Below are 26,318 nucleotides of genomic sequence, written 5' to 3'. Positions count from 1 at the left end.
TATAACAACTGGTTTACACCGACTTGCTGTAAAAGTGAATTTGGAAATAAAGAATTCATTACTACAATATTAAACGAGCTTTGCCTTTGTTGGAGGGATATGGTGGCGATTGGGGTAGTGCAGAAGTAAGTCACACCGTTCTTGCCGCAACTAACAGACAGATGTTTGTTAGCACTGTTCCAGTTTCATACACTTAGGCCTTTGTAAATTCTTACCACATCATTAAACTGAAAAATGTTCCTGTGAAGATAGTACTTCCAGAATTCCTGTTTTTGCTTTCATTCACTTTAAACTGAATTATCATTTGGACAAGACACTCATCCCCTCTATAACACTATAGGCATGGCAAGACCTTTTTGTATTGAGGGCTGTATTCACCCTTGGGTAACTCTCCAGAAATCAAGTGACTTGCATCCTCAACAGGCTGCAGGGCTAGGCAGAAAGGTATCCACCTCAGCACCACGGCTACCACCATTTTATTATATTCTGGGGGAAAGCTTGTCTTCGAAAATGCTAGTTTCAAAAAAGAAATTTTAAAAATGGTGTTTGAAAAGTTTAGTCACATTCTTAAAGCCATTGTTTGCTTTTATTCCTTGATAATTTCAATCGATACCTCTTCATCCTCACTAATATCTAATAATAGCACTCATCCAACTGTTATTTCCCAAAGAAGAGATTTAGCACACAGTTTTCTTAACTTTTTAATTTTTTTAATCTTTTTTTTTTTTTATAAGCACACATTTGTGCTTTGGCCAACAGAATCAAGACATTAAACAAAGATCAGCTTCTCTGAAGAAAAGCGTTTCTATATAACAAGGACATTACACAGCTTGAAGCAGGAAAAGAAATATTTACAAAATACAAGGTGGTTTTTTTTCTGGATTTTTCCTTTATAACGCTAAGAGGGTTATTCAGAATTTTCAACCTTATAAATAGAAAAGCACTTAATGCAGAGGGATATGGTAGCATTGGGTTTTTCCTCTTCTTAAAAAGAAATTAACTAGAACAGAACCAAAAACATTAGGTAATGTTGAAAATTGTGAAAAAACCCCAACCATTAAGCAGTTTAGCTACTATTTCGTTACGATTACAAAATGAGAAAAAATGTATTTTTTTCCTTTTTTTGGTGATGTGATTAATACAGAAGACAGGCGCAATGCTAACAACAGGACAGGGACCAACAGCCACACCGCTAGGGGTCAGAAAAACATTACAGATGGATCGGTGTGCAGAATCTGGGAGCCACTGGGGATGTGATGTGAACGGCCTCTTTAAATTAAAAAACAAAACAGAGTGATTTTTAAAATTTCCAAACCTGTTGAGCTTGTCAATAGCCAGCCCAAGAAGTTATGAGAAAGAGGAAAGAAAACTTGACGGAGAAGTTTACTTTTGAACTAAGGGGTGTGTGGAAGTGGAGTTAAGCAGTAGTGGTGAAAAACAAAGTCCTATCTTTCTCCAGAAAAAAAAAAGTTGAAAACAATTTAGATACTCAAACATAGCTTAAAATATAAGATGTAATCTCAAGCAATGCATAGACCATATATTTCTATATAGGGTGGGGGAAAACAATGAATTTTACGACACTTGCTAAAATATGGCTTGTGAATCTGGGGTGGCAAGTTCCTGAATCCTGCTGACATCCCTCTCAGTATTTTAAGGCTTAACTCTACTGTATTGCAACTGAGCAGCAGAAGAAATACAACCTACTGCAACTTTCAGACTAATGGGCAAAGTGCAAAATTAAAAAGGGAATACTGAAGAGAATGACAACCCCCCCCCCCAAAAAAAAAAATCTAGATGGGCTGACAGCCTTTTCCCTGCTCCTAACTTGCTACTTGGGGAGGGATTAAGCAGCACAGTATGAGCTGAATAAAACTGATTAAAAAAAATAAAATCACATCCAGGGTACTGATAGGAAATTGCCTTTTCTTGTACAAATCTTTTAACATGGAGAGATGGTCTGAAAAGCAGCAACAAACAGCAGAATGGATTAATAAATGTAACACAGGGTGAAGGAACTGGAGGGGAAGAGCTTCTTCTTCTTCTTCTAGCCCACAAGGTGGGAAGCCATCTCTTTTGGGTGCAGCTTCAGGGAGAGTTTGCATTGCAAGTGCATTCTAGTGCCACTGCGGCCCAAGAGCAGAAACAGATAGTGAGGGAAGTTGTACTCAGAAGACGTCACTTTTCACCACTAATTTCACTCCACTAAAATCCTGGGGGAGGGGCACAGTGATGGTGGAAAGGTGAGGAGAACAGACACCGAACAGAAGAAAAAGAAAAAAGGAGAAAGAAAGAAAAGCCTTTCACCAGAGAACCAATTTCAGGGGTCACTTGGCCAGCTTCACCCTCCTGTTTGTGGAGTGTACACCTAAAGCATGGGAAAAGGGAGACAAGTTTGCTCTCCTCATTAGACCACACAGCACTGGATAAAAGGTGTGCGTGACAAGGAAACATGGAAAGAAAGAAAGAAAAAATAAAACAGTTTCTAAACTCCTTAAATTCACTAAAAACTGTGAAAATTCCCGGCAGGATGTTTGAATATCAAACGCAGATTTCAGAAGCTTTAATGCCAAGAGTTAGTTTGGTGGATTGCTTTTTGCTCTCATCTTCCTGTCCATCTCTTATCTGTGGGTCGGCCGCTGAACTGTGGCCACGGCCCCTGGATTCCGGCTCTTGAGGCAAGCGAGGGTGGGCGAGGTGGGAGCTCCGTCTGTTTCCCGGGAAGGCTTGCTGCCGGAGGTGCGCCGTGTGGACCGTGAGGCCCGGTCGTGCGGATCCAACTGGTCCTCGCACTCTGTCTTGGGGTTGTAGGATAGTGGGAAGTGGCGTCGTTCCCAGGGCTGTACAGTCTGAAAAGCAACCAAGACTGGTCAGGGGGGTTTCAACATTGATCTGCACACCCTTTAGAATACATCAACCCATTATCTCTGTAGCTAAGTCCCAGACACACAGTTCACTACAGAAATCTGTACGGCAATATTAATTGAGGCGTTTCTGAGAAACATGTTGCCCGGTTGGGAAATGAATGGGAGTTGGGACAGTTAGCACCAACACTGAATTGGGACCTTGATAGAGTCGTTGCCTTGTCCAAATTTTTCTTGGAAATCTCCAGGTGGTATCCCCAAACTTCCCTGGGCAATGTATATACATTCTATTCCCATACACAAATCTTCCCAATATTTAACCTAAATCCTCCATCCCTGAATCTTCAGGCACTGACAGCAACCTGCTCTTCTTCCAAGAAACGTGCAACAACATCCTTGCAACCTTCTCAAAGGACGGGAGTTAAGTGTCTTGACTGAGGCACCCCTCGCCAACACCTGGAACCAGACCACTTCCTATACATCTTTCCTAAATAGTTTTTATCTAGCAGGCTAGCTGTATTCCACACTGCTGTGCTCCACTCCACCAGGCTTCAGTTATGCCCACTATATCTCATATGCTCTTGTCTGCAACTAAGCACTCCTATCTCCTCCTGGCCCATCTTGGTTCAGAAGTGTCTGGTAGACCCTTCTGGTGCCCTGAAGATGTTCTACCATTATTCCCCATTGGCCATATTAGCTGGGGCTGAGAGCTGTTGTTCAAAACATGTGGTAACCCTGGCTGGGGAAGGTTGTTCCATTATCAGCATATCAGCCCTCCAGTGATTGGCCAAGCTGGCTGATGCGGAAGAGAGTTAAGTCTAACACCAGAAGGCCCCTGGCATAACCTCACCTGTGTACACACAGACAGACTGATAGCAGGTCCACTGAGATATTGCGTCCAGTGCTTTTGTTAAGACAGTTTTTGCACACAGATGGACTGGGGAAGGGGGCCCTGCTTTCTGTCCAGAAAGTAAAACCCCACTTTAACTACAGGCGCCCTGGAAACCCGTTATTGGAGGGCTGGGAAGAGAGATTGCCTTCTTCACAGTAGACATTACTTGTCTGTCAACACAACTAATTAATATTACCACCTGGAATGCTAAGCAAAGCCACAAAGAAACCCACCACCCACCTGTTCATCAAGGCCAGATTCCGGTGTGGAACATCGTGTGTCCTCACTGGACAGATGCCGCATGGAGTCCCGGGACAGAGGGGTGTGGGGACCAGAGAACATGTCTGGGCTGATGGGGCTGCGTGGCGAGTGGGTGTGGGAGACATCAGAATGCGCGTAGCAGTTGCCAACATCGGGTGATGCTGGTTGTGGGGTCGAGGGGTTCCCCAGCTGCGGCGTTGTCCGTCCATCTGTGGATCTGTAAGACCTGGAATGACGACAATGCATTTCTTTTCCCCCCTCTGCTTTAAAAAAGGAAGGTGCCAGCATCACATGTTGAAAGCCACGCGTTCCCAATGGCTTACATTTGAAAGGCCACCAGAACCCACCCAATAGTATGCCCTCCCACCTCACTCAATCCAGATTAGTTTCAAGCAGAGCACAGCTGCAGTGCTGGGAAAGGGCCAGGAGAGCAGGTAGATGAAGACAAGCCCCTTCTTCTCCAAGTCTGACACGCCCTTCCTCAATTGCTGCCACCTTTCTGCTCTCATACCCTGACAGATCCCTGCCTTCACCCTCAGGTCTCCAGCTCCCTCAAAGGGCTCTGCCCTTTCTCCCCTGCTGTCCCATCGGAACAGCCTTCAAATCCCTCCTACGACCCGCTGCCTCTGGCACAATTCCTTCGTCTTCAGATTCTCCTCCAGAAGTGAGGCACCTGCAGTGGGGGAGTCTAATGAGGCCCTTTGGTCTGCTGGGCTGTTTGTGCCAAGCCACACAGATCTGTCCATTATCCGGTGCCAGGTACAGGGACAGGTTTGGTGCTGCAGCTTCAAACGCAGCACCAAATGCAAGCCGCAACGGAACAATCCCTTGGGAGACGCAGGTTAAATGCAGCACTGTTTGAATTTGGTACTTTTCGCTACTGTGCTGCTTCCAAAAGCAGTGCAACAGAAACGCACCAAATCCAAAAGCAAAAGTTCCTGATTCTTCCTTTGCAGTTGTGGCTTAAATTCATGTTGTGGCTGTACAAGGATCAGGAGCTAAGCAAATTCCCAATTCAAACAGTCTTGTCCACCTGGAGCAAGAGTCCCGCAGAAGATTGACACCTTCCAGCTACGGCGAGATCCATTTCCTCACCCCTGCCCTACTGTGCCCAAACCCAAGCTAATTTAACTGTAATGAAACACTTGTCCTGTCCGTCCCCCGTCTAGCCCTGCTGCAGTCTGCCTCCCTCATCTTTCTACTGTATTCCTTGTGTTGAAGTCCACATTGTAACCTCCTGCACACTTCTACTTTGTTAAATGCCACAAGCCATGCATGCCTGTAAAAGTGCAAAACTCGCAGAACTGTTGTGCCGCCAATCCCAGGCAAATAATGTTAGTTGCCAGTGCCTGTTAATAACCTAGGTGCCATGTTCTAGGCCAAGAAAGAGGAGGTTGTGACCTTCCAAATATTGTTGGATCCAAACTCCCATCAGCCCGTCAGGATGGTCCATTAAATGGTCTGGGATGATGGGAGCTGGAGTCTTAAAAACCTCTAAAGGGCTGCAGGTTCCTCAACCAGGCTCTGAATGAACCACAGTTCCATTGCCTCAGACCTTTGGTGCCTTATATCTTCTTCCCACAAGCAAATACCAGAACATCGCCACACTCAAGACAGACACCGCCTGTGTGGCAATACAGAGGAACACTGAAAGTAAGTTGCCCACCACCACGGCATTTGGGCTTGTAGAATCACAGAACTGCAGAGTTGGAAGGGAGGGTCCAACCCCCCTAAAGAGCTAAACTCTGCAAATTCACAATGAAAAGAATAAGCCATGTACTCAAAACCTTACAGGGTGATTACTGGAACCAAGTTATGTAGAGGCGTGGTTTCAGATTTTGCTTCCAAATTGTGGTTTGTAATTAGGTGCCCAAGCCTGGGGCTCAGGCACTCTGTCCTTCCTTTTGGGTGTGGCAGTTCCCCTTCTCATTTCCTCGTTTGAGACAAACCATAGGTTTGTTTTGTTCAAATGGGCAAGATACAGTTAAACATTCTTCTGCAAACAAGGACTGGTAATCAGGATCAAACCCTGGTTTCCAAAGCAAGTTGCGGTTCGAATGGAATGGTAAACAATGGCTAGTGTCCAATCAGGGTAGGGGTGACCTGCACACAACCCAGAGGTTGCACTCACAACTGAGCCACCTCAGATTGTTTCAGCCCCTGTCCTGTTTCCTTCCTGTCTGCTGGCAAGCATTGTGGGTGTTGTCTTTGACCTGCCAAGTTCTAAAAGGCCTTTGAGTAGTGCTGGCATTCTCCTTTACTGGAGGCGAGCCAACTCTGAGCATCTGCTGGAACCCAGAATCACAGAATCAAAGAGTTGGAAGGGACCCTGAGGGTTGTCTAGTCCAACCCCTCACAAGGCAGGATTCTCAACTGAAGCATCCATGAGAGATGGTCATCCAGCCTCTGCTCAGAAACCTCCAAGGAAGGAGAACCCACCAGCTTCCAAAACAGTCTGCTCCATTGTCGGAACAGCTCTTACTTTCAGAAAGTTCTTTCTGGTGTTTGGTCTTAGATCCTAGGCTGCAGAGGAGGAGAAAACAAGCTTGCGCCATCCTCCCCATGACAGCCTTTTAGATATCTGGAGGTATTTATAGGCACTGTGGTGCTGAAACAGCAGCTGGCCTTACCTGCTGCCCCGCCGCTGAGGCGGCACAGTTGTGCTCCAAAGCCACCTTGCCCGTTCCGACTCCTCACACTTGGCGTGGAGAGTGGCAAAGGCAGAGTCAGACAGATCCTCTATCTGGAAGAGAAATCAGGTGAGGTTAGCACTGAGATAGTCTCCAAAGCTTCTCTGGTTTCAATGAAGGAGGCTGTACAAAACACCACCTGGCACACCATAAAGGTGTCCAGGCACAGCAGCTGTTCTCTGCTCTTCCACCCTTAATTTTCTGTCCATTAGCAGCTGGAAGGGACAGTTCAGACAATCCCACTAGTTTCTGTGGGCACACATTTGAGGCAAGAGAAGTTGGGCAAGGGCTCATTTGTTCCCATTCAAAACTCACTTTGCCCATGCAACAAGCCCCCCAGTTTGATCAGGAAACAGTCATACACCGCAAGACCCAATTTTAGGGAGTGATGAGCTATGCTGCAGCAGAAAGACCCTCCTCCAGTTCTGAAAACTGATTTAGGTCTCTCAGGTGTGCTTTTTATCCGTATCCTGGCAGTGAGAGGCTGGAACGGCCTTCTTGCAAAGAACATCAGTATTCTACCTGGGACGGTACTTATGTAGGGCAAGGAGCACAGTAGGTCTTAATTTATTTAATTTGGAATGAAAGAGTGAATGAATGAATGATGCCCCCCTCTGCTCAGTTATTCCACATACCAAACCCAAACTTCAGAAAGCTGCTGTTTTTCAATTGTCAGACAACTTTTGGAAATGAAACAAAATTTTGATCCAAAGAAGGTCACATTCCATATATGAAATGTCTTTACAACATATGTCCTTGTTTGCTTATGTTGCAGGGAACAGGGGACAGAGAGAAGCCTGCAGCTGGAGTCCAGAACATTTAAAATGTTTTGGGCACCAGTATTTCTCTGCGCCTGGAGGCTCTCCCCTTCCCTGGAATTTGGTGCCTTCCCATTTTTCTCTTTTTAAATATTGTATTGTGTTAATTTATTTGGATTGTTGGTTTTTAATTTGGCAAAGAGCAGAATGCAGTGGCGAAATCAGAGAATAAATGAGGGGGCAATTTTAATTTTTTGCTGAAGACAAAAGGTCTGTCCTCATTGCATGAATATTCTCAAACACTTCTTCATGAGGAAGAGAAGCCTGGGAGGCACTGGGCTTTATCTTGTTCCTTCTCTATAACAGGAGGTAATATTTTCCCTCATCTTCTCCAGGAATCGGACTGTACATGCAAGGAACTCGGAAGACAAGAGGCAGAGTTCCTAAAGTAACTGACAGCCACAAAATGCCATCACATGGTTTTTAAAAACCAGCTGCTATTCAGTAAAGAAAGCCTGCATGACACAGGCCTCACATGAGTAGACCTAGAACCAGCCATATCCTGAAGAATGTTCAGTTTCTTAGGCTGAGGTTAAATATGCACCACCTGGGGGCAAAATCCCGCATGTGGATAACTTTCCAACCATAAAATGATCATGCCATCTGCCAAACGCAGTGTCATTGCATTAAGCAATGAATGCCTAAGCTGAAGGCTAAGAGAGCTGCGCTGCCTGTTCACTTACTTCCAGACTCTACAAAGGCATATTAAATAAAGTACACTGTAGGTTTTGTGACTACATAAAAAGCCACTTCAAGGATGGCAGTTGAAGATTAAGGCAAGGCTGCTTTCTCCTTGCAAGAAGGCATTGTTTGCCAACCCACCAGTATTCACTGCATGCAGCATTGTTTTCATTCTACTGCAGTTCACCTTCCAAAACAAGTTACTTGTCTCGCTCTCTGCTGTGGTGAAATTTATGTAGTTTATTACGTATGTTGCACTGTCATTATGTTATTCCACCCCGTTCATTTCAGTGCAAAGAACACAAGGCAAACCAGGGGGTGGGGGTGGGGGGGTGGAGAGGCAAGGCAAGTCAGACTAAACTGGCGGCTATGTAATTGGACTTTACCTAGTACTTCCACTGAAAAAGCACCAGCCACCACAGAGGAAGTACAACTCTGCTTTATGTTCAAATCAACGGAGTGAATGTCTAAGGCAGGTGCTCCCCCTTGCAGTGGATATTCGAAATTGAGAGACACCCCGACACTGAGCCGCCCAAGAGAGAGCTCTGACTTAGGAGGAGGACTGTATGCAACATGTGCTCGCTTTATGACAGAAAGTCACCCGCAGGATGGATTTTGGATGCTGCTTTGGTGGAAACGGCTTCCACGGAGAGCTGCCCTGGGCTCAGAAGCTCCAGAAGGGCCTATTTATTTTATTACTTTATTTTAGTTAATCTATAACCAGCCTTTCATTAAAACCAATCCTAGAGTGGAATACAATAGGAAAATATGTAACACAAAATGAAATTGTGGGGGTGGGGAGGGAGAGAGAATCAACTGCAGAGAGGCCAACGAGGAGAACCATTTGGATTACCTCTTCGTTGTCTTCATCGGGGTTCACCTTCAGGCCGCCGATATCCACCACACGCCAGCTGCAACACAGGTCAGCAGAGAAGACAGTCAACCGGAGAATGGGTGGCCATCCTCAATACTCTGGGCACTTTGTACAGCCAGGCAAGAAACATGGGGCTTTTTTGGACCACCGTCAACATGCCCCCCCTTCCTCACGATGAGGGAAACCTAACTTTTGCACACTTGTGTCCTTGTGGGTCTAGGGCCCTCCCCTCCTGTGACCCGGAGGAGAGCAAGGGGGGAACGGCGTCCCTGCGCATACCTCGGCGTGAGGATTTCTTTGTACTGCAGTTTCTCTACGCGGGTCGTCGCAGCCACAGACATAGGGATGACAATGTTGTTAATATCGAAAGAGCTTTCTCCTCTCCTTCTCCGCGGCTGCTGCTGCTGCAAAACACAAAAAGAAAAATGCTCAGGGAAGGGGGAGGAGGAAGAAGCACTTCCAAGAGCAGGGAGCTGCACAAAGCAAGTAAGGCGATGCCCCCTTTTCGGTGTGAACTCTGCCTAGTGATGGCGCAAGGCCAGGTGGCTGCCCAAAGAGATGGAGTTTTGTCCCTCACCAAAAACACTCCAGGGTGGTTTGTTTTGTGCCACCAACCTTCAAACCAGGCCCCAGAAGCCATTTCCCTGTCAAGCTCATTCTATGGAGGTATTTTGCACATCTTCTCATTTCCTTATTAAGTATACCTTCATCCAGGGAATTTGGGCTGCTGCCTTTAGATACCCACACACTCAAGTCTTCTCCACAATGGAGAATTATGTTGCCACTTGTGCGTTTCTCTCTCCCCAACTCAAGTTCAGGTGCGCATGCTTGTGAATCTGTTTTACCCAACTGCAAGGATCCTAGGATCAATTGGTTTAAATATTTAAGGGGGGGAATGAGAGGTCATTAAGAGTCAGCAACCACCGGAAAGCTCAGAGCTCCTGATTCATGCCTTTTCTCACCCCAGTGTATGTCACCCTGTGAGGTAACAGCACAGCTGCCATCGCCGCCAGCCCAAGAAATTCACAGCCACAAAATGACCCACGAGGAAGGGCATTTGGTCGGAATACATTGGAATTCCTTGCATGTGCAGAAAGCATTAACAGCCCTGCAGTGATTTCTGTAAGCTGACCAACTAAGGCAGCAGAGTGGCGCCTTACTACACTTGGAAGAGCGAACATGTAGCAGAGGGAAGGTGGGTGGAGGAGGGAGTAGATGCTTTGCACTACCTCTCAAGCAAAGACAATCCCATGGGAAGGATTACCTGGGCCTACTGTGTTAACACAGAGAGAATTATTACACCCTTTCCAATCTCTAGAATTCTTTTTGCCTGTCTCATAGCAGTGTGCACAGGACATTATCAAAGTCCTGGGGGTATTTGAGAATAAATTCTAACTGCAGAAGGCATGGGGAATTTTTGGCTCGCCAACTCCAAGGCCAAGACTATCAGTCATGTTAGCTGCCTGAATCGAGAGACCAAGAACATCTGAACTGGTTCCCCATCCATGACTCAGAGAGAGAGAGGGATAATTGATTTGGGGGAGGGAAGCCTCTTTGGCCTCCCCTCTGAACTTTCTGATTGGGCACCTGCCAGGCACAGGGCCACGCCCATTTCAGTCTATCTGAACGGCTAAAGCACAGAGATGCAACCAAGCCTGAACACCACGCGCTTCTAAATATGCCTACCCTCCTCCAAGCACAAGTCGCCCTCTCCTTGAATCCCAACATTTGTGAATGTTCTCCGACACGTCTTCCTGAATATCCATAGCAACAAAGGGCTTTTTAGGTATTCAGCACATCTCACCCTCGCCAGCTTTATGCATTATCTTAGCAGCACATGCCTTGCACACCTGGGGGTGCCGCTTCTTCCCCGAGACGCCACTGCGAGCTTCAAAAAACATTTTCTGTGCACAAATGTGTGCTTTAAAAAACCAACAAGAAAAAATATATTTTTTTGCAGCAAAGGCATATAGGGAGGCATTCCTGGCAGCTCCCCCATTGCTCCCACTCCTCCCGGCTTCATTCCTAAACAGCTTTCCATAGTACTGGCATGACTTGCTGTGCGTGCCACCTTTGCACTTCACCTGTTGTTCAGGGGGGCTGATCAGGATTCCAAGACCCCACCACCACCACCGCCCCACACGCAGAATTTCAAGACCTGTTCTATTGCCGCTGGGTTATTTTATCCTCTTCACTTAAAAGCTGAGAATCTACAGTTTTTCCTCCTTCCCTGTCCCTAAAGACACAGTGCAGATCACAGTCTGTTCAGATCTTATCTCAGAATCGCAACAATCCAAGGAGTGGTTATCTTGCCCAAAAGCCATCTAGAAAAAGGGTTGTGGCTATACCAGGAAACCAGAACCCAGGTCTTTGTAGATTATTATTTTTAAAGAAATTTTTCACGTTTGTACCCAAGCCCTTGGGATGGGACAGATTATAGACAAGCAAAACCAAACAAAAACAAATCTTGACAGAAGCTGCCGCAATTTACCATCGTCTCAATGCTCTCCTTCCCACCCTCAGTGTGAAAAAAGGTGGATGAAACCTGAATACAAACATCTACTGTTGTTAAAACTACACTTTAATCACAAGATGATTGAGGCGAGGTGATTAGTTGGGAGGGGTGCTGCTGCATAATCTAGGGTATTTAACTGGCCTCATTATAGCCCTGTAATGTAGGAGAATAGGATTGTTACACACAGAGAAATCCTGGCACTGATTGGCTTAAGCCAAAGTCACTGGATGTACATCAGTGGGCCCCTCTGTTATTTAGGCACCTGAAAGGTCCAATGAAGTATGAAGTAGTAAGAGCCAATCAGGGAGGAGGTACAAACTTCTCAGTGGGTTCAGTTGCCTCCCACTTGTATCCCTTTTTAATTCCCTCTCCTCATTTTTTTTAAGGTGTGGTATAAAATCGCAAATAGCACGATCATGTGGCAACATGTGAAATGGAAGACTCTGCTCTTCTTACTGAATGAGTTAGAATGAACAAATTTATTTAATACCTCTGGCTTATTTAGATTTTTACATCTTGGCCTTGCTTGAGGGCCTTGTTTTTTAGTATTGAATTTATTTTTTTAACAGTTCAGCAGATACTGAGGTTTCCTTGCATGAAGTTCTTTTGCTTTTAGTCCAACAGGATCAACTTTCCATTCTCCTGTGCAGGTGCCTCAAGGCACAAGGACCTCCTTCGTGGATAGAGTAGCAACGGCACATCCAAAAACCCTTTGAAAAGGGGGCACCCTCCCCTCATTCGTGAGCCAAGCCCGCCTTTGCTCTCTTCAGCCCAGTCTTAGAACCCCACCCCCTTTGCTAAAGTGCCTCCCATTGTCTGCTGCAGACTCAACACCATTTCTTGAACACAGCCTATGCCTATTCTGTCGCACTTATCAACTTCACTCCGGAAACTGATGTCTGATCAACCAGAATGACTTGGCCCGACAGCTGGCCCCAGGCTCCAAAACCAAAGTGGGAGACTGAACCTCAGCCCTAACCCTTAATGAGTAATGAGTTCAAGCAGCGAGAACCACAAAACCCACCTTTCGTGTGAAAACTCTGGCACAAAAACTTAGCTCCCATGCCATACAAGCAGGGAATGTGTCCGTTCCTCTCTCTGAAGATGTTGCTGAACTACAACACTGACAGTTTTGGCTGGGTCTGATGGGAGTTGGGGGTCTAGTAGCACTGGGAGGGACACTCATTCCCCAACCCCTGGGGACCTGCTGCAGCTCAGCCAGAAAGCCAGCCCAAGAAACTGCAACTGAAACAGCACATACTACTTCCCTGTTTACCCTGACTCAGGCTTCCCTCCCCTTCCTTTGTCAATTCCTCTCTTATCAAATTCAGCTGGAAGCTCCTTTGGGGCAGGAACCTCTCCTCTTACACCAGGCATAGGCAAACTCAGCCCTCCAGATGTTTGGGGACTAGAACTCCCATCATCCCCGACCACTGGTCCTCCTCAGGAGGGCTGAGTTTGCCTATGCCTGTCTTACACTCTGCAAAGTGCATTGCTTAGTGAAGGGGCAAGTATCACAATGATGACCACAAGGCGTTGCTTTAATGGACTATGGGGGGGGGGGGGAGGCTCCTGGGAGGTACTTACAGATGCACTGGAGGCTCCCAGTGAACTCGTGCTGGCAGAAGGGATGGAGTTTTCCGAGGAGGTGGACAGCTGCCGCACGATGGGGCTGTGGGCCGCAGAGGCCATGTTGCTGGAGAGGTAGCTGGGGCCTCCGATATCTGCATGGTGCTTCAATACTGTGCGGGAAGGAAGCACAAAGAGAGGAGGAGAAGAGGAGGAGGTGAATCAAACAGTGCCTATTATCATCACCATCATTGCAAAGCTTTGCAGCAACCTGTAATCAAGCAATCCGTACCAAAAGGAACCAGAGAGCACACTAGAGAGAAAAGGAGAAGAACCTCATTGGGCAGGACTTACTTCCCTGAAGGAGGAAGTTTTAATGACTTCCTCCTTTAAAAAAAAAAAAAGTGCACAAGAAGACAGACTGCAGCATCTGACACTACGTGCCCCCTTTAATGCCCCAGAAGCAGCAAGCACCCTTCTCCGAAGCTGGAGGGGAGGACGAGAACAGGAATGCGAAACCCAAGCTCTCCCCGGAAAGACCTGGCTGTGGCCAGCCTACCTTCGCTTCTCTCGGAGGAGCTGTCCCGCAATCGCTTTTTCTCATGAACTGGAGTCAGGATAAGCGAGCGCTCTGGCGCTCTCTCGGCCTTGGGGGCAGCCCTTAGGTCGCCTAAGGGCTGCCTGTGTGCCTTGTCTGGCTCGGTTTTGTGATGCGAGCAAGCTGAGGAGTGGAACAGAAAGAGAGCCATGAAAACGCCCTGCTTTCACCTCTCTCTCCTGGCCCGCAGGGCGCAGCCGACACACACACACAAAAAGAGGCGGGCGGGTGCCCTGCTGCACAGCTCCGGACAAGACCCCAGGAGCTTACACCACGCATTGCAGCCGGAAGAGGACAGGAGGCGCTCTTTGCAGAAATTCCCCCCCAAGCCAACAGCTGAGTGACGACCCAAACAGGTCTATTCTTTCCCCGTGATGCAGCCTAGTTCGTCTTGTGGGCACAGTGCAAACGCAGTTGCACTGCTCATAGCTGCCTGTCTCGAACCGTTCAAGGGAAGGAAGAGAGGCAGGGTGCTTTTCAGCCAGTGTGTTCGGTGTGGCTGCAGTGCTGGAGGAGCAGGAGGGTGGGTGGGCAGAGGGGAAGGTGAGCATCTACTGAAAGAAAAGGAGATCTGCAAGCCTAGCTACACAGTGCAGACCAATGTCCTTAGACACACCCAAGCCTTACAATGGCTTTGAAAGGCCCAGCAGCTTCCATTCTTGAGAGCTCATTTGTGGCCCACATTTTTGGAACAGTCTGCCAACAGATGCGGGAGAACTTGAGGTCCTCCCATTCGTCGCGGGACTCCAGCACCCGCCACCCCCAGCCAGCATGGCTTATGGGCCGGGATAACGGGAGTCAGGAGTCCAGCATCATTCGGACTCCATGCCCAGGTCTACCAGATGTATTCTTTAGTGGGTCTGAAAAGGCGTTGCATGACCATAGCAAAACATTCTGGCAAATCAAGAACAGGGCTGTGCATCCTCCTTGATTTTAAGCAATGACCTACCTTTTCAACTGAATCACCTATGCCCAACGCTCCTGGTGCTCAGGCCGCATCCTCCAAACAAAAAGGGTGGAAGGGATATGCACACACTCTGTCCTGGTACTTAATCATCATTGTAGCGTATGAAAGATCAAGGGTGCGTATAAGCATGTGCAAAGCGACTTTCCCATTGACCAACCATGACCAGCACACCCAGACTCCAGCACACATGGGGGGTTTGGGCAAAGGTTGTTCCAGGTCAGGCAGCTCAAGACCAAGCACACCCTCAAAGACCTGCTCTGCTCCTATCCTCTGGGGGGGGGGGAAGCTCATGGTAGAACATAGGCTCTGTATGCTGAAGGTATCCAATGCTTCCTATTGCCATTTAAAAGGAGCAGAATGAAGGCCTCTGCTTGAAAGCTGTGGCAAGTTAGAATATGCAAAGGATCAGATCAGGAATGAGAAACCTGCAACATTCCAAGTGCATCTGGACTACAACTCCCATCATCCCTGACTGCCAGCCAAACAAGCTAGAGCTAATGGAAGCTGGGAATCCAATACCTGGAGGGCCACAAATCCCCCACTCTTACTGCAACTGGTATAACCATTTGGCTCAGAATGAAGAGATGCCCTTGCCTCTTTTGAGATGTGCCATTTATTTCCGATCACCTTCCACTGTGCCATATGGCTCTTCAAGAACTGCTGCATTTTTAATCTCTTTGGCGCTTCATTAACTTGACTGTGGTTACCTTCTCAGCCACCCTGCAGTCTTCCTAGCAACCCACTGAGGTTAAACTCCCTGTTCCTTACTGAGGCCCAGGGGCTTCCACAGGGCCAGGCAAGGGAGCCCATAGCAGGAGATGGGACTAGAAACCAAACGGCAAAAGTTGAAAGCTTCTCTGTCCCACGGACTGCAACTCTATGCTTTGTTGTCCCACTGCCTTATTGCTGACTGCACACCTGAAGGAATCTTTTAAAGTTGGTATATAATATTTAAAAATTGTCTTCTGAAGTCTCTTCTCTACAGCTGTACTGCATTGCAAAATGCTTTGTCAACCTTTTTTTAAAAAAAAACATACTAAGGCTACACAGCCAGCCTCTAGTAAAGCTTATGTGAAACTGGACACATTGCTAGAGGCTGATTACTGAGAAAGACAGATTTTTTTTGGTGGTGGGGGAGGCCTGCCTTGGAATTATGTCCTCTAATCTGGAAGCCCAGCCTAAATTCTGAGATGTGGGGAGCCTGCCTGCTGATTGTTTAGGAAAGGGGAAAGTCGTTTGCACATGCTCAAAGACACTCCCTTGTTTTCTATTTCACACGTTCCAGGGCTATCCATTAAAACCAGTCCCAAGGCAGAGCCCTGGGTTCACACAAGCCATGCATGCAGCTCACTCTGCTGTGGGACACAAGCAGGACCCATTTGGGTAGTTCTTGCCAACACACATCAATCTACAAGAGGACACTTACTGGCTGCAGCTAAGAAGGTGTTAACCAGCTTGTGGCGGTCCTTGCGCACGGAGTCAGGTAAACTGGTGGGAGGCATGGAGGGCCGATGCTTCAGCGTGAGCCTTTTGGGAGGCTTGATCTTCTCGCAGGGCTTGTTCTGCAGCTCGGATTTCAACATGCTCTGGAAATGCAAGCTCATTGGTACATCTGCGGGAGAAAACAAGAGGGGAAGGCATTGCTACACGCTTGCATGTAATAAAAGGTATCCTTGTTGAATATCGAAGAGATCACAAATCACAGTCATAGGTTAGGGAGGGACCCTCAGCGTCATCTAGTCTAACCCCCTGCAATGCAGGCATCTCAACACGTGGTCCCCCATCCAATCTGAAACCATACTGGACCCTGCTTAGCTTTGCAAAGGTGCTAGTGATTTTTTTTATCGCAGAAGCGTCATCGTGTACATTTGGTGGCTCACAGGAGACTGTAAAAAGAACTAGTGGTGCACATGACTTCCAAAAAATGGAACAAGTAACTTCATGCCATCTCAATGCTACCACCACTCCCTGTAGAGATGACATTTCTGCCCTGGCCAGAGGCAGCTTGAAATTCCTTCAAATAAGAGAATACCAGACTGCTTGAAAGAAAACCAGTAACATGTTAATGGAGAAGAGCAGGGGTAAACAGGATCATGGGTGTCTCACTGGCTGTGTCAGAAAGGGGCACATGCTGCCTCAATCTAAAGATGGCCCCAGTTTAAAGCTTCTGTGTGTTCTGTGGATGCCAAAAACGATCCCTTCCAAGTTCTGCACCAAGCAATCAAGATTAAGTGTGCCTGTAGAGTTCATGTGCAAAATCTATGCTGCTTCCAGCATACAGTGAGCCATGGGGAGTGCACATATGGAAGATGAGGGGGAAAGCAAGCTGGGTATGGGAAATAGGCTACTGGGGAATAAGGCAGTGCCTGTAGCAGCCAGCTCCCTCCCTCCCTCCGTCTCCCCCTCCCTCCCTTTGCAGACAACCAGTACTGCCCCTGCACTTCCCAAAAGCCAGAGGTAAGCAAATAAAAAAAATTTTTTTTCAACAATCTGTACACCACACTTAATCACAGTCATCTTAAAGAGGCGTAATGAAACTAAAACAGTAACTTCAGAATTCAATTGAAAAGGCATGCTTGAAAAATAAAAGGGGCTGCTTCTGACGCAACAAGATGCAGAACTTCAGCTCACTCAAAAATCAAAACATTGAAAGTAAAGTGGAAATGTGACATTTCAGGATACAAGTTGGGGTTCAAGAACAAAAAGTGGAGTTTGCAGTGCCTGCTGAGCTACCAACTTCTACCTCTTAAGATGCTCACAAAGGGCTTGGTCCATATTAGACACTGAGAGTGCCTTTTACCTTCTGTATTATCTGCAGAAGGCATCTGACTGACGTGACCTGCAGCAGCCAGATTTATAACTGTGGCTTCACTCCAATGCTATGCCAATCGTATTGGCTACCTTTCATTTTTTCTGGGCCTAATTCAAGGTACCAGCTCATAATCTTTATAGCCTGGCATCAGCCTTCACAAACTCAGTGCCCTTCAAATGTTTTGGTTCTTCAAGTGGGCTGTCGGATAAGGGATGCTGCACTGCTTTCATTTATGATTAAGTGTTTTTATATTTCATGTGATTTTATTGTAACTTGTTTTTTGTCGCTGTGCTTGTAAGTTCTGGGCAAGAAACAAATGGCAAGTGTGTGTGTGTGTCTTCAAAACTTGCCCTACTTCTCGCTAGGAGACAGAGAGAATGCCTAAAGTAGTGGCTCTCAGAGCACAAGGAAGGCCCCTGTAGTCTCAAACTCCTCTACGATTTCCATCCCACAATCTGTTTCATCTGGTAAGGAGCAACAGGAGCGCTAAGCCAGACAATGAGATCACTCACCAGCTGATAGGGGCAATGACCTCAAACGCTTGAACATTCAGACATGTGGGCATCTTACAGTGCCACTGAGTGATGCTCTATCCGTGTTGCTGCTGCTTCAATCTGCTTGCACCCTGCAAATGTTGACGGACTCCAACTCCCACCAGCCCCAGTCAGCATGGTCTAGAACACGGGTGTCAAACACAAGGCCCGCGGGCCGAATCCGGCCCGCCAGACCTCGTCATGTGGCCCGTGTAGTCTGGTCTATATATATATCTGTGAGGGAAGCTTGGGCTGCGGTGCGCGCGCAGGGCGCCTCGGGTCCCTTCTGCGCAGGGGCAGGCGCAGGCCTCCCCCTCCTCCAGCTACCTAGCTGAGACTTATTTGACACGGCGAGGGCGGGGTTGGATATGGGAGGCCGCTGCTGCTGCTCGCAACTTCTTTTCGGGCTCGCCGGGGTGAAATAAGTCCTGGCGGGAGTGCAGCGCGCCTGCGCGAGGTGGAACGCGGAGAAGGGCAGAGCCGGCTTCGCGTGCGTTGGAGAGAGGGAGACCGAGAGCGCGCTTGTGTTTCGGGAGCGCGCCCTGTGAATACTCGGGGCGGCGTGCTTTTGCTTTGCTTTTCTTTATTTATTTCTTTAGGCGCGTTTCCGCGCTGCCCAATGAACAGCATCCTCCGCCTCTGGGGATTCGTGATTCAAAAGCAAATTCGATACGCAAGTGCATGTTTTGTAAATAACGTCAGGCGCGGCTTCCGCAGGGTGTGCGTTGCAAAAATTTATATATGGGGGGAAAGCTGATAAGGAATTGGTTTATTTTTTAGGGTATTTACACATCATGCAATTTTTCCCTCAATGTTATTACAGGGTCCGGCCATCAGTTCCCACCCTCCTCAAAGGTTTAGGGTAGGTAGCAAAGGGGGGGAAATCCAAACAAATGCTCGATTAAAAATTGGGGAATGAGAAAAATTAAAACCTGCACATCTTGTGTAACTTAAACACCAAGCCAAGCAGGAAACAATTTTTATGTTCATATATGTATTCAAATGAAATCAAGGTGTAGTGTTCCATGAGCCAGAAGCTTTGCATTACTTAATCCAGCTGTTAAAGGTGTCATGGGCTTTGAAGACACTCGAACTCGAACCAGCCCTTTGAGGGTGACCAAACTGCTGATGCGGCCCCCGGTGAATTTGAGTTTGACACCCCTGGTCTAGAATGATGGGAGCTGCAGTCCGAAAACATCTGCTGGCTACCCCTGCCCCTGAGGAGTAGGAATGACAGCTGCAAGCTGAATTTACTTATTTTGGAAGGAGTTGTATCATAAGACAGTTTTTCAACCCCTCTGACCCTTGATACAGGGTGCCTGATGAAGGACCCGTGTATATATCTGCATAGCTACCATGAAATACAAAGAAAGGGAATTTCATGGAATCACAAAATTGAAGTGTTAGAAGGGACCCCGAGGGTCATCCATTCCAACCCCCTGCAATGCAGGAATATGCAGCTGCCCCGTTCAGGGATCAAACCTGCAATCTCGGTGTTGCCAGCATCATGCTCTAATCAACCGAGCTATCCAGGCTTTCCAAGCAGCACACAGTCCCTCCTCAGGACCCAGCAGAGAAGGCTGAAGCAGAGGCTGCTAGTCAGGCACAGAGGTCAAGGGCAGAGGCTTAAGGGAGAAAGGCCAGTTGGGCAACGAGACAGCAGGTGAAGAAAGGGTGTGAGTTGGAGATATTAATAGAAAGACGCTTAGGTGCCAGGATGAAAAGGGTGGGGGAGAGAGAAACCACACAGAGCAAGTGTATCCATAACAAGCTGGCAATTACGGCTGTGTGCTGAGAAACAAGGGGAGGGGGCAAGATGCAAGCTGTTGGATATACAGGTATCCAAGGGTTTTGCACTGCGGGGGTGCAAGGATTTTATGAATAGGTACAAGCAAGCGCATTGCTGATTAAGTCAAGTAATTCTCTCTGATCTGCCAAGCCCAGCTGAAAACGCAACCGTCTAAGTTTACTCTTCCTCAAGCTCCCTGCTGCACTGCCAGCCAGCATCTGAATGCGCCAAAACGGCATCGTGACCTGCCGACAGAGGGAGAGAAAGGGAGAACAGACAAGTTCCTCTCTATCTGGCCAAGTGCTTCTGAGCAGCAGCAGCAGCAGGTCTCTCCAGGGCCCGCAGAGGGCGCTCTCCTAGCAGTTTTCAAAGCCCTGATTAACATCCTCTCTCACCAAGGTTGTTATGATGTTATTACGTCATCTGGAAATTTCCAGTCGGATACCAATTCGTCCAGACGAGGGCAGAACCTCTGACGAACCGACTCGTACGGTGGGGCGAGAGAGCCCGGCGGAGGGAAGAGGGAAACAAGACGCCTGCTTTGCCTAACTGTTCAAATGATACCCACGGCTGCTCCAGCAGAGCATGCATGCCATGCAGCGAAGAAGCCATCAGCAAACTAGGTCAGGAATGCCCGGAAATCGGTGCCAAAGCAGCTCAGCACCGCAGGAGAGCCAAAATCACAAATGCCTCTCCCATCCAAAAAAATAAAGGGGGGTTGTGCTCTGCAACCCAGGTGGGCTGCGTGCCTATCTCTGTGGGCTCAAAAAGACAGGCAAACACACACACACACACCCCTGACCCCTATCATCCATGGCACATCACAGCTTCCACTTTCATGGGATCACAATACCAGGCAGAGCCAGCCAACATCTTCTGGATATACAAAATGAACGCTTCTCTTGCAACCTGGATAAGGTAAAGGTACCCCTGCCCGTACGGGCCAGTCTTGACAGACTCTAGGGTTGTGCGCCCATCTCACTCAAAGAGGCCGAGGGCCAGCGCTGTCCGAAGACACTTCCGGGTCACGTGGCCAGCATGACATCGCTGCTCTGGCGAGCCAGAGCCACACACGGAAACGCCGTTTACCTTCCCGCTAGTAAGCGGTCCCTATTTATCTACTTGCACCCGAGAGTGCTTTCGAACTGCTAGGTTGGCAGGCGCTGGGACCGAACAACGGGAGCGCACCCCGCCGCGGGGATTCGAACCGCCGACCTCTTGATCGGCAAGCCCTAGGCACTGAGGCTTTAACCCACAGCGCCACCCGCGTCCCTAGCGCCACCCGCGTCCCTGCAACCTGGATAGAGTTTCCCAAATTAAGCTGGAGGGAGGGCAAATTGGGGGGTAATCCCAATGTCATCCTCTTTCCCCACTACCAACATGGTACCCTTTTAACTGCAGGTGGCTTGCTTACCGTCTGGGAATGAAAGAACCGGGTGGATGCAGGAGTCCAGCTGAGAGAGGCGCTCCATCAAGGGGGCTTCGTACTGGATTTCCGGAGGCACTGAGCTCCGAGTGCCACAGAGGGCGCACAGGGGGTTGACGTCGCAGCTGCATCGCCCCATGCTGTTGCGATGGACCTGGGCACAAGACGGGGATGGGGAAAGATGGTCGTTTTTATTTCATTTGTTGTGCTTGTATCCCACCTGTCCTCCATTTGATGCTCCCCCATTTCATCCTTGTGAGGTAGGCCAGCCAGTCACTTCAAAGCCAAGCGGGGATTTGAACCCGGGTCTCTCGGGACATAGGCCAAGGTTCTTAACCACTGCGCCACACTGGCTATCGGAATGTTTTCAGAAACAAGAGAGCCAAGCCCATCTCCTTGCACCTGCTGGTTTCATGCTCAGCACCCACCTTGGATTATCCCTTAAGAGATGGCAGGGCCTAATCCAATCTCATCAATTCTGGTAAACTAAATTCATCAATTTCATCTCCAGGCACACTTTGGGTTTAGGAGGCTCTCAAACTTAAAGGCAGGGCACCCTGGACCGCTGCTCTTTGCCTCTGTGAAGGACACCGAAGCCAGTTTAACCTGTCCAGTGAGTAATTCTAATTAAAGAACCATTGTTATGCAAGGGTATAGGAGGCTGTGTGAGAGGCTGCAACTCCAGACTACTTCACCACCACTAATCCATAACTGGGGAGGCAGGGCTGCTTCTCCTAAATCTCCATGACGACATCATGGACCCATATTAGCAACTTTCAAAGGTTTAACCTTTTTATTTCTTGTGTTTGTTAACAGTCTTTGAAAACACAGTTCTTTCTCAATGCAGCATAGACTATCTGATCAAATCAGTTTACAACTTGTAACAAAGCCTTGTTAAAATAGTAATACAAAAATCAAAGCAGAAAATAAGAAAGTCCTGGTTTTTATGCTCTTGCAGAAAGCCACCTTCACTCATTTCCTAGCACCAGGGAGCGAATAAAGGCAGGCATGAAGCATGCAGTCTCTATCTGGAGAAACAGTGAAAATTAGAGGGGCCCCATAAAATCAGTATAGGTCAGGAAATATGTTTTCAATATAGCTCCTTGTCCCGCTTTGTTGTAATGAGCAAATATAGAAAGCAGCACATACATGTGAGATCTGTTTAAAGTAGAAGTATTTGCAGAGTTCTTAAAATTCAAGGTGGGTGCTTTTTTAAAATAATCTGGATAAACTTGGTACTGAATTTTTATTTTATTTTTAGACATAGCCAAGGGAGCGGAAAGCCCCTCCTTGCCCATTTGACCAGTCATCAGGCCAAGACAGCACAGGGCACTCTCTCCCTTCCCATTCACCCACATCCTGCTCCTAAGAAGGAAAAGCAATGGATGAGGAGGCTTATCAGTCTCACTGTCACCACCAAGTTTGACAACCTTTACTTTATCTGCACATCACAGAGGCCCGGAGCACATTCTTTACAGCGAGATGGGTACCGATATCAAAATGCAACATGGGCAAATTCTTGCATGGATCCATCCTGCATTCTTTTTTTGCTTCCTGCTGTCGTTCCTCTCCTCTGCCACCCCAAATCACCAAAACCAGATTCCCGCCGCCAAGTGCAAGACAAGAGGCGACACACCCATCTTCTTCCACACTGACCTTTTTGGAGAGTGGCACCAGGCTGCTGGGTCGAACAAGCCGCCTCTTCTTGCAGCTGAGGACAGGGCGAGTGCGGGCTGCTACACAGGTCCCATCAGCCGCCGAAGAAGCCACGTTTAGCCTCTGCTTTTTGCGCAACAACTCATCGGCGTCTGAGCTGTCTCCCTGAGCGTGCTCTGTCAAGCCTGGCTGTAGACTGCCCAAGAAGGGGGAAAAGCAGCGTGTTAGGTGTCTCTACCGCTTAACCACAACCCCGCTATGAGCGAAATGTTTCCAAATCCCTGTTGTTTTAAAACAGAAAGCAAATCCAAGTAATGAGGAACTGAGACCCAGACTTTAATGTCCTAGGATAATATTCTGCTCTTGGCAAGCTAAGGTTCTCCAGCTCTGTTAGAAATGCAGGAAGGAGCCTCGTGCCCAGGCAGAGGACTGGGTCTCCTTAGCTCAACGTTGCCCACCCCAGCCCTCCCCAACCTGGTGCGACTACAACTCCCACCAGCCCCAGTTAGCATGGCCACTAGCCAGGGGTTATGGGAATTGTAGTCCAAAAAAAGCACCTGGCGAGCACCAGATTGATAAAGACTGGCCTACCAGGGTATGTTGAATTTTTCAACTTTCAAATTCCCCCAATGAGGGGTGCTAAAAAGTTGTAACATAACTTGGGAATTCAAAATATATTTTTGTTACAATAATATAATTTAGTTTTGCTTGGTAGATAAAATGTGTGTAGAATTGCACAGAAATCATTAAAAAAGACTGCCAAGAACTTGCAGTTATATTTGTTGTTGCTAACGACGACAACATAGCATTCGGTTTTCCAAAAGCAGTTTATGTGCTTCTTCGTCGAGCATAGACTTACCAAGCTAAATGTTATCCAATCACAAAAAATAAAAGCAGATTTGAATTCCTCACACCCAAAAAACGTATTTGAAGACACTTCACTGAATAAAATTTGCAAAAATTTAGTTTCACCCCCTAAAATGACACTCCCTACTGGCCTTCACTGACAGGCAGCAGATCTTCAGCCAAGAGCTAATTTACAGCTTTACCTGGAGATGCCCCTTTGCCTCTCCTCTCCCACCTGCCCTTCCCACCTTCAACCTCTTGCTCTTTCCTCTGCAGAAGCCCACACTTCTCTAACACACCCCTGCTGTGCTCCTCTTTCCTGCTATAGCTTTGCCCCTCCTTCAGTCAAAGCTGTGCCTGGGGCAGCACTGTCCTCTTTCACAACAGAACCCTTCTCTCTCCCCCTCCCCAACTCCCTTCCATGCCAATCTTCCTCTCTAAGCCCTTAAGAATACCCTGGTTCCATTTGCTTGTCTCCAAAGTATTATACCTGGCCTGCATAGCATTTCTAAGAAAGGTATGAACTGGCACTGAACAAAAGCTGTAAACGTGGGCTGTGTTAATGTTTCTAGGAAAGGTACAGACTGGTGCTGGGAACAAATGATATAAACTGTTCTATTTGGACCGTGCAACGTTTCTCGGAAAGGTATAAACCGGTGCGGAATAAATGCTATACACTTCAGGAAGATTTTGACTCAACACACAAGCTGCAGTACATCAAGAGGCAATTCGTAACAGAGGATGCTCACTGAGGAGCATAAATGTTAGAGCATATATTATCATCTCAATTCCCCCCTCCCTTTGGGGTGGGGGGATGCACTCTGCAAGAGCCTTACGTGTTAATAACTCCATTGACCGGTCTCGGCACTCCACAAGTTTTGGCAGGTAGGGACTCTGGGGTATTGCCAACGGATGAACAAAGGTTCTCTGACGAATGGGAGAGGCATGTGCCCTATGGGTAGAGAAGGAAGGGGGGAAATGTGTCAAAAGTTGTACAGTTCCAAAATAGCCAACATATCGTTTTTCTCCTGGTTCTCTTGACATGCCACGGCAGCAAAAATCACCCAGAGTTATTTGGCATTTAGATTATTGTCTTTGCAACTTCTGCATTTCTGCCTCTTAAACAACACAGAACGTAACAGGCTGGAACATGGGCTGGTGACTTCAAAGCTCCACTGACTCAGGGATGCCCAAGAAGAATTTCCTTCAACCTTTACAAATGCTCTTAAAAAGCGAAGGTTTTCTTTGGAACAAAAGGCGGCAAGGCAGGTTTGCCTGTTTTCAATGTCTAGCTTTCTATTATTCATCATGTGATCAGTCGCTTTCTTACAGAAGGTGCCTTGCACAGCTGAGGGCATCTCAGAAGGTATCAATGCACACATCCCATGACATATCGCAACACACCCTGCAGTTTCCCAGGAAAAAAATGTAACCCTCTTGAAGCTGATCCTGAGATTGCACATCTCAGCTTAGAAGTAAAAGTGTGTTACTCTTCCTTTTATTTTCACGCATTTTAAAAGATTCTTACGTAGGTAACAAGCACAAAAAATTTAAACCAGAGCTGGGGAACTTCCCTCCAGATATTGCTAGACATCACCTCTGACATTTGGCTAGGCTGATGAAAGCAGGTCCAACACCATATAGAGGACCACAGGTTTAAATAAGGGTCAACAAGTCAACTCTGTATAAAGCAGCTCCTTATCCCTTTATATGGCTGTATTGCAGCAGCAGTCCTCCAATTACTGGTGTGTGTGTGTGTGTGTGTGTGTGTGTGTGTGTGTGTGTGTGTGTGTCTATACACACATGCAGGGGGCCCTTAATGAAATCCACCCTCCCAACTTCTAATTTTTAGCTGAAGCATGCCTCCCCCTTAGACTCCTAAAACAGCAGACTGCAGGGTTGGGGGTGGCCCCCTATCACCCGGTAATGTGAACACGAGTTGCTAGCCAGGGATCGCAGAGGCATTTCAAGGGCTGGTCCACGTTTCTCCAGAGTGGAGAGCGGCACTGTCAGATTAAGAAAACTGTATATTACATCCAGCTCCACTGCCAAATACAGTCTGCAGTCTGCCCTGCATTTGTACTTAGCATTCTGCATGTATTATTGTGCGAATGACAACCTGCATGTTAATGGCCTGCGATCAGAAGCACACAATTAGCAACACCCCTTTGCCAATCACTGCTGTCCGCTCTAAGGAAAGAGGTGGATGGTTACCACCCTGCAAACTGCCTGGGCAAATGCAGCTGAGATGTCCTATCATAGCACCTGCCACCTTTTCCCAGGCTATGAAATAAAAAGCCACCTTGTACTGGAGCCATATATATTTTTTTCATCTGCTCCGATTAGCAGGGCCTCTTCGTGGCCTCAAGCAGAGGCCTCTCCCAGCTCTGCTACCCAAAATGCCAAGGAATGAACCTGGGGCCTGTATGCATGCCAAGTAAATGCTCTCCCCACTGGACTATGGGCCCTGCCACACACACCAGAGTGCTCCCCTTTCCCTCCTCTACCCTTACAATAAGTTCTATGA

The 26,318-nt window shown here is 47.6% G+C and overlaps 1 protein-coding gene across 20 annotated transcripts in view; it reads right to left on the bottom strand.

Annotated features, from left to right (window-relative positions):
• Window positions 1-688: 688 nt before the first annotated feature.
• Window positions 689-26,318, bottom strand: part of KANSL1 (KAT8 regulatory NSL complex subunit 1) — a 146,465-nt gene continuing 120,835 nt past the window's right edge. For 5 of the 20 annotated variants that reach the window (XM_083410944.1, XM_083410947.1, XM_083410945.1 and 2 more), the window contains 11 exons: window positions 24,628-24,743; window positions 22,946-23,141; window positions 21,278-21,443; window positions 16,156-16,341; window positions 13,724-13,885; window positions 13,183-13,337; window positions 9,360-9,484; window positions 9,060-9,117; window positions 6,648-6,760; window positions 3,997-4,243; window positions 689-2,849 (listed from right to left, as the gene is read on the bottom strand). In XM_083410944.1, the coding sequence (XP_083267070.1) occupies window positions 2,622-2,849; window positions 3,997-4,243; window positions 6,648-6,760; window positions 9,060-9,117; window positions 9,360-9,484; window positions 13,183-13,337; window positions 13,724-13,885; window positions 16,156-16,341; window positions 21,278-21,443; window positions 22,946-23,141; window positions 24,628-24,743 (1,752 nt within the window). In that variant the 3' untranslated portion in view covers window positions 689-2,621. Of the gene's footprint in view, window positions 2,850-3,996; window positions 4,244-6,647; window positions 6,761-9,059; window positions 9,118-9,359; window positions 9,488-13,182; window positions 13,338-13,723; window positions 13,886-16,155; window positions 16,342-21,277; window positions 21,444-22,945; window positions 23,142-24,627; window positions 24,744-26,318 lie in introns of all 20 variants that reach the window. The other 15 variants (XM_083410936.1, XM_083410934.1, XM_083410935.1 and 12 more) reach the window with 6 other exon arrangements.

This window comes from Podarcis tiliguerta (genome assembly GCF_965153285.1).
Source record: "Podarcis tiliguerta genome assembly, chromosome: 13".
Lineage (NCBI taxonomy): Eukaryota > Metazoa > Chordata > Lepidosauria > Squamata > Lacertidae > Podarcis > Podarcis tiliguerta.
Note: the sequence above shows the minus strand (reverse complement) of the source record. Positions and strands in the feature narration are given on the sequence as shown.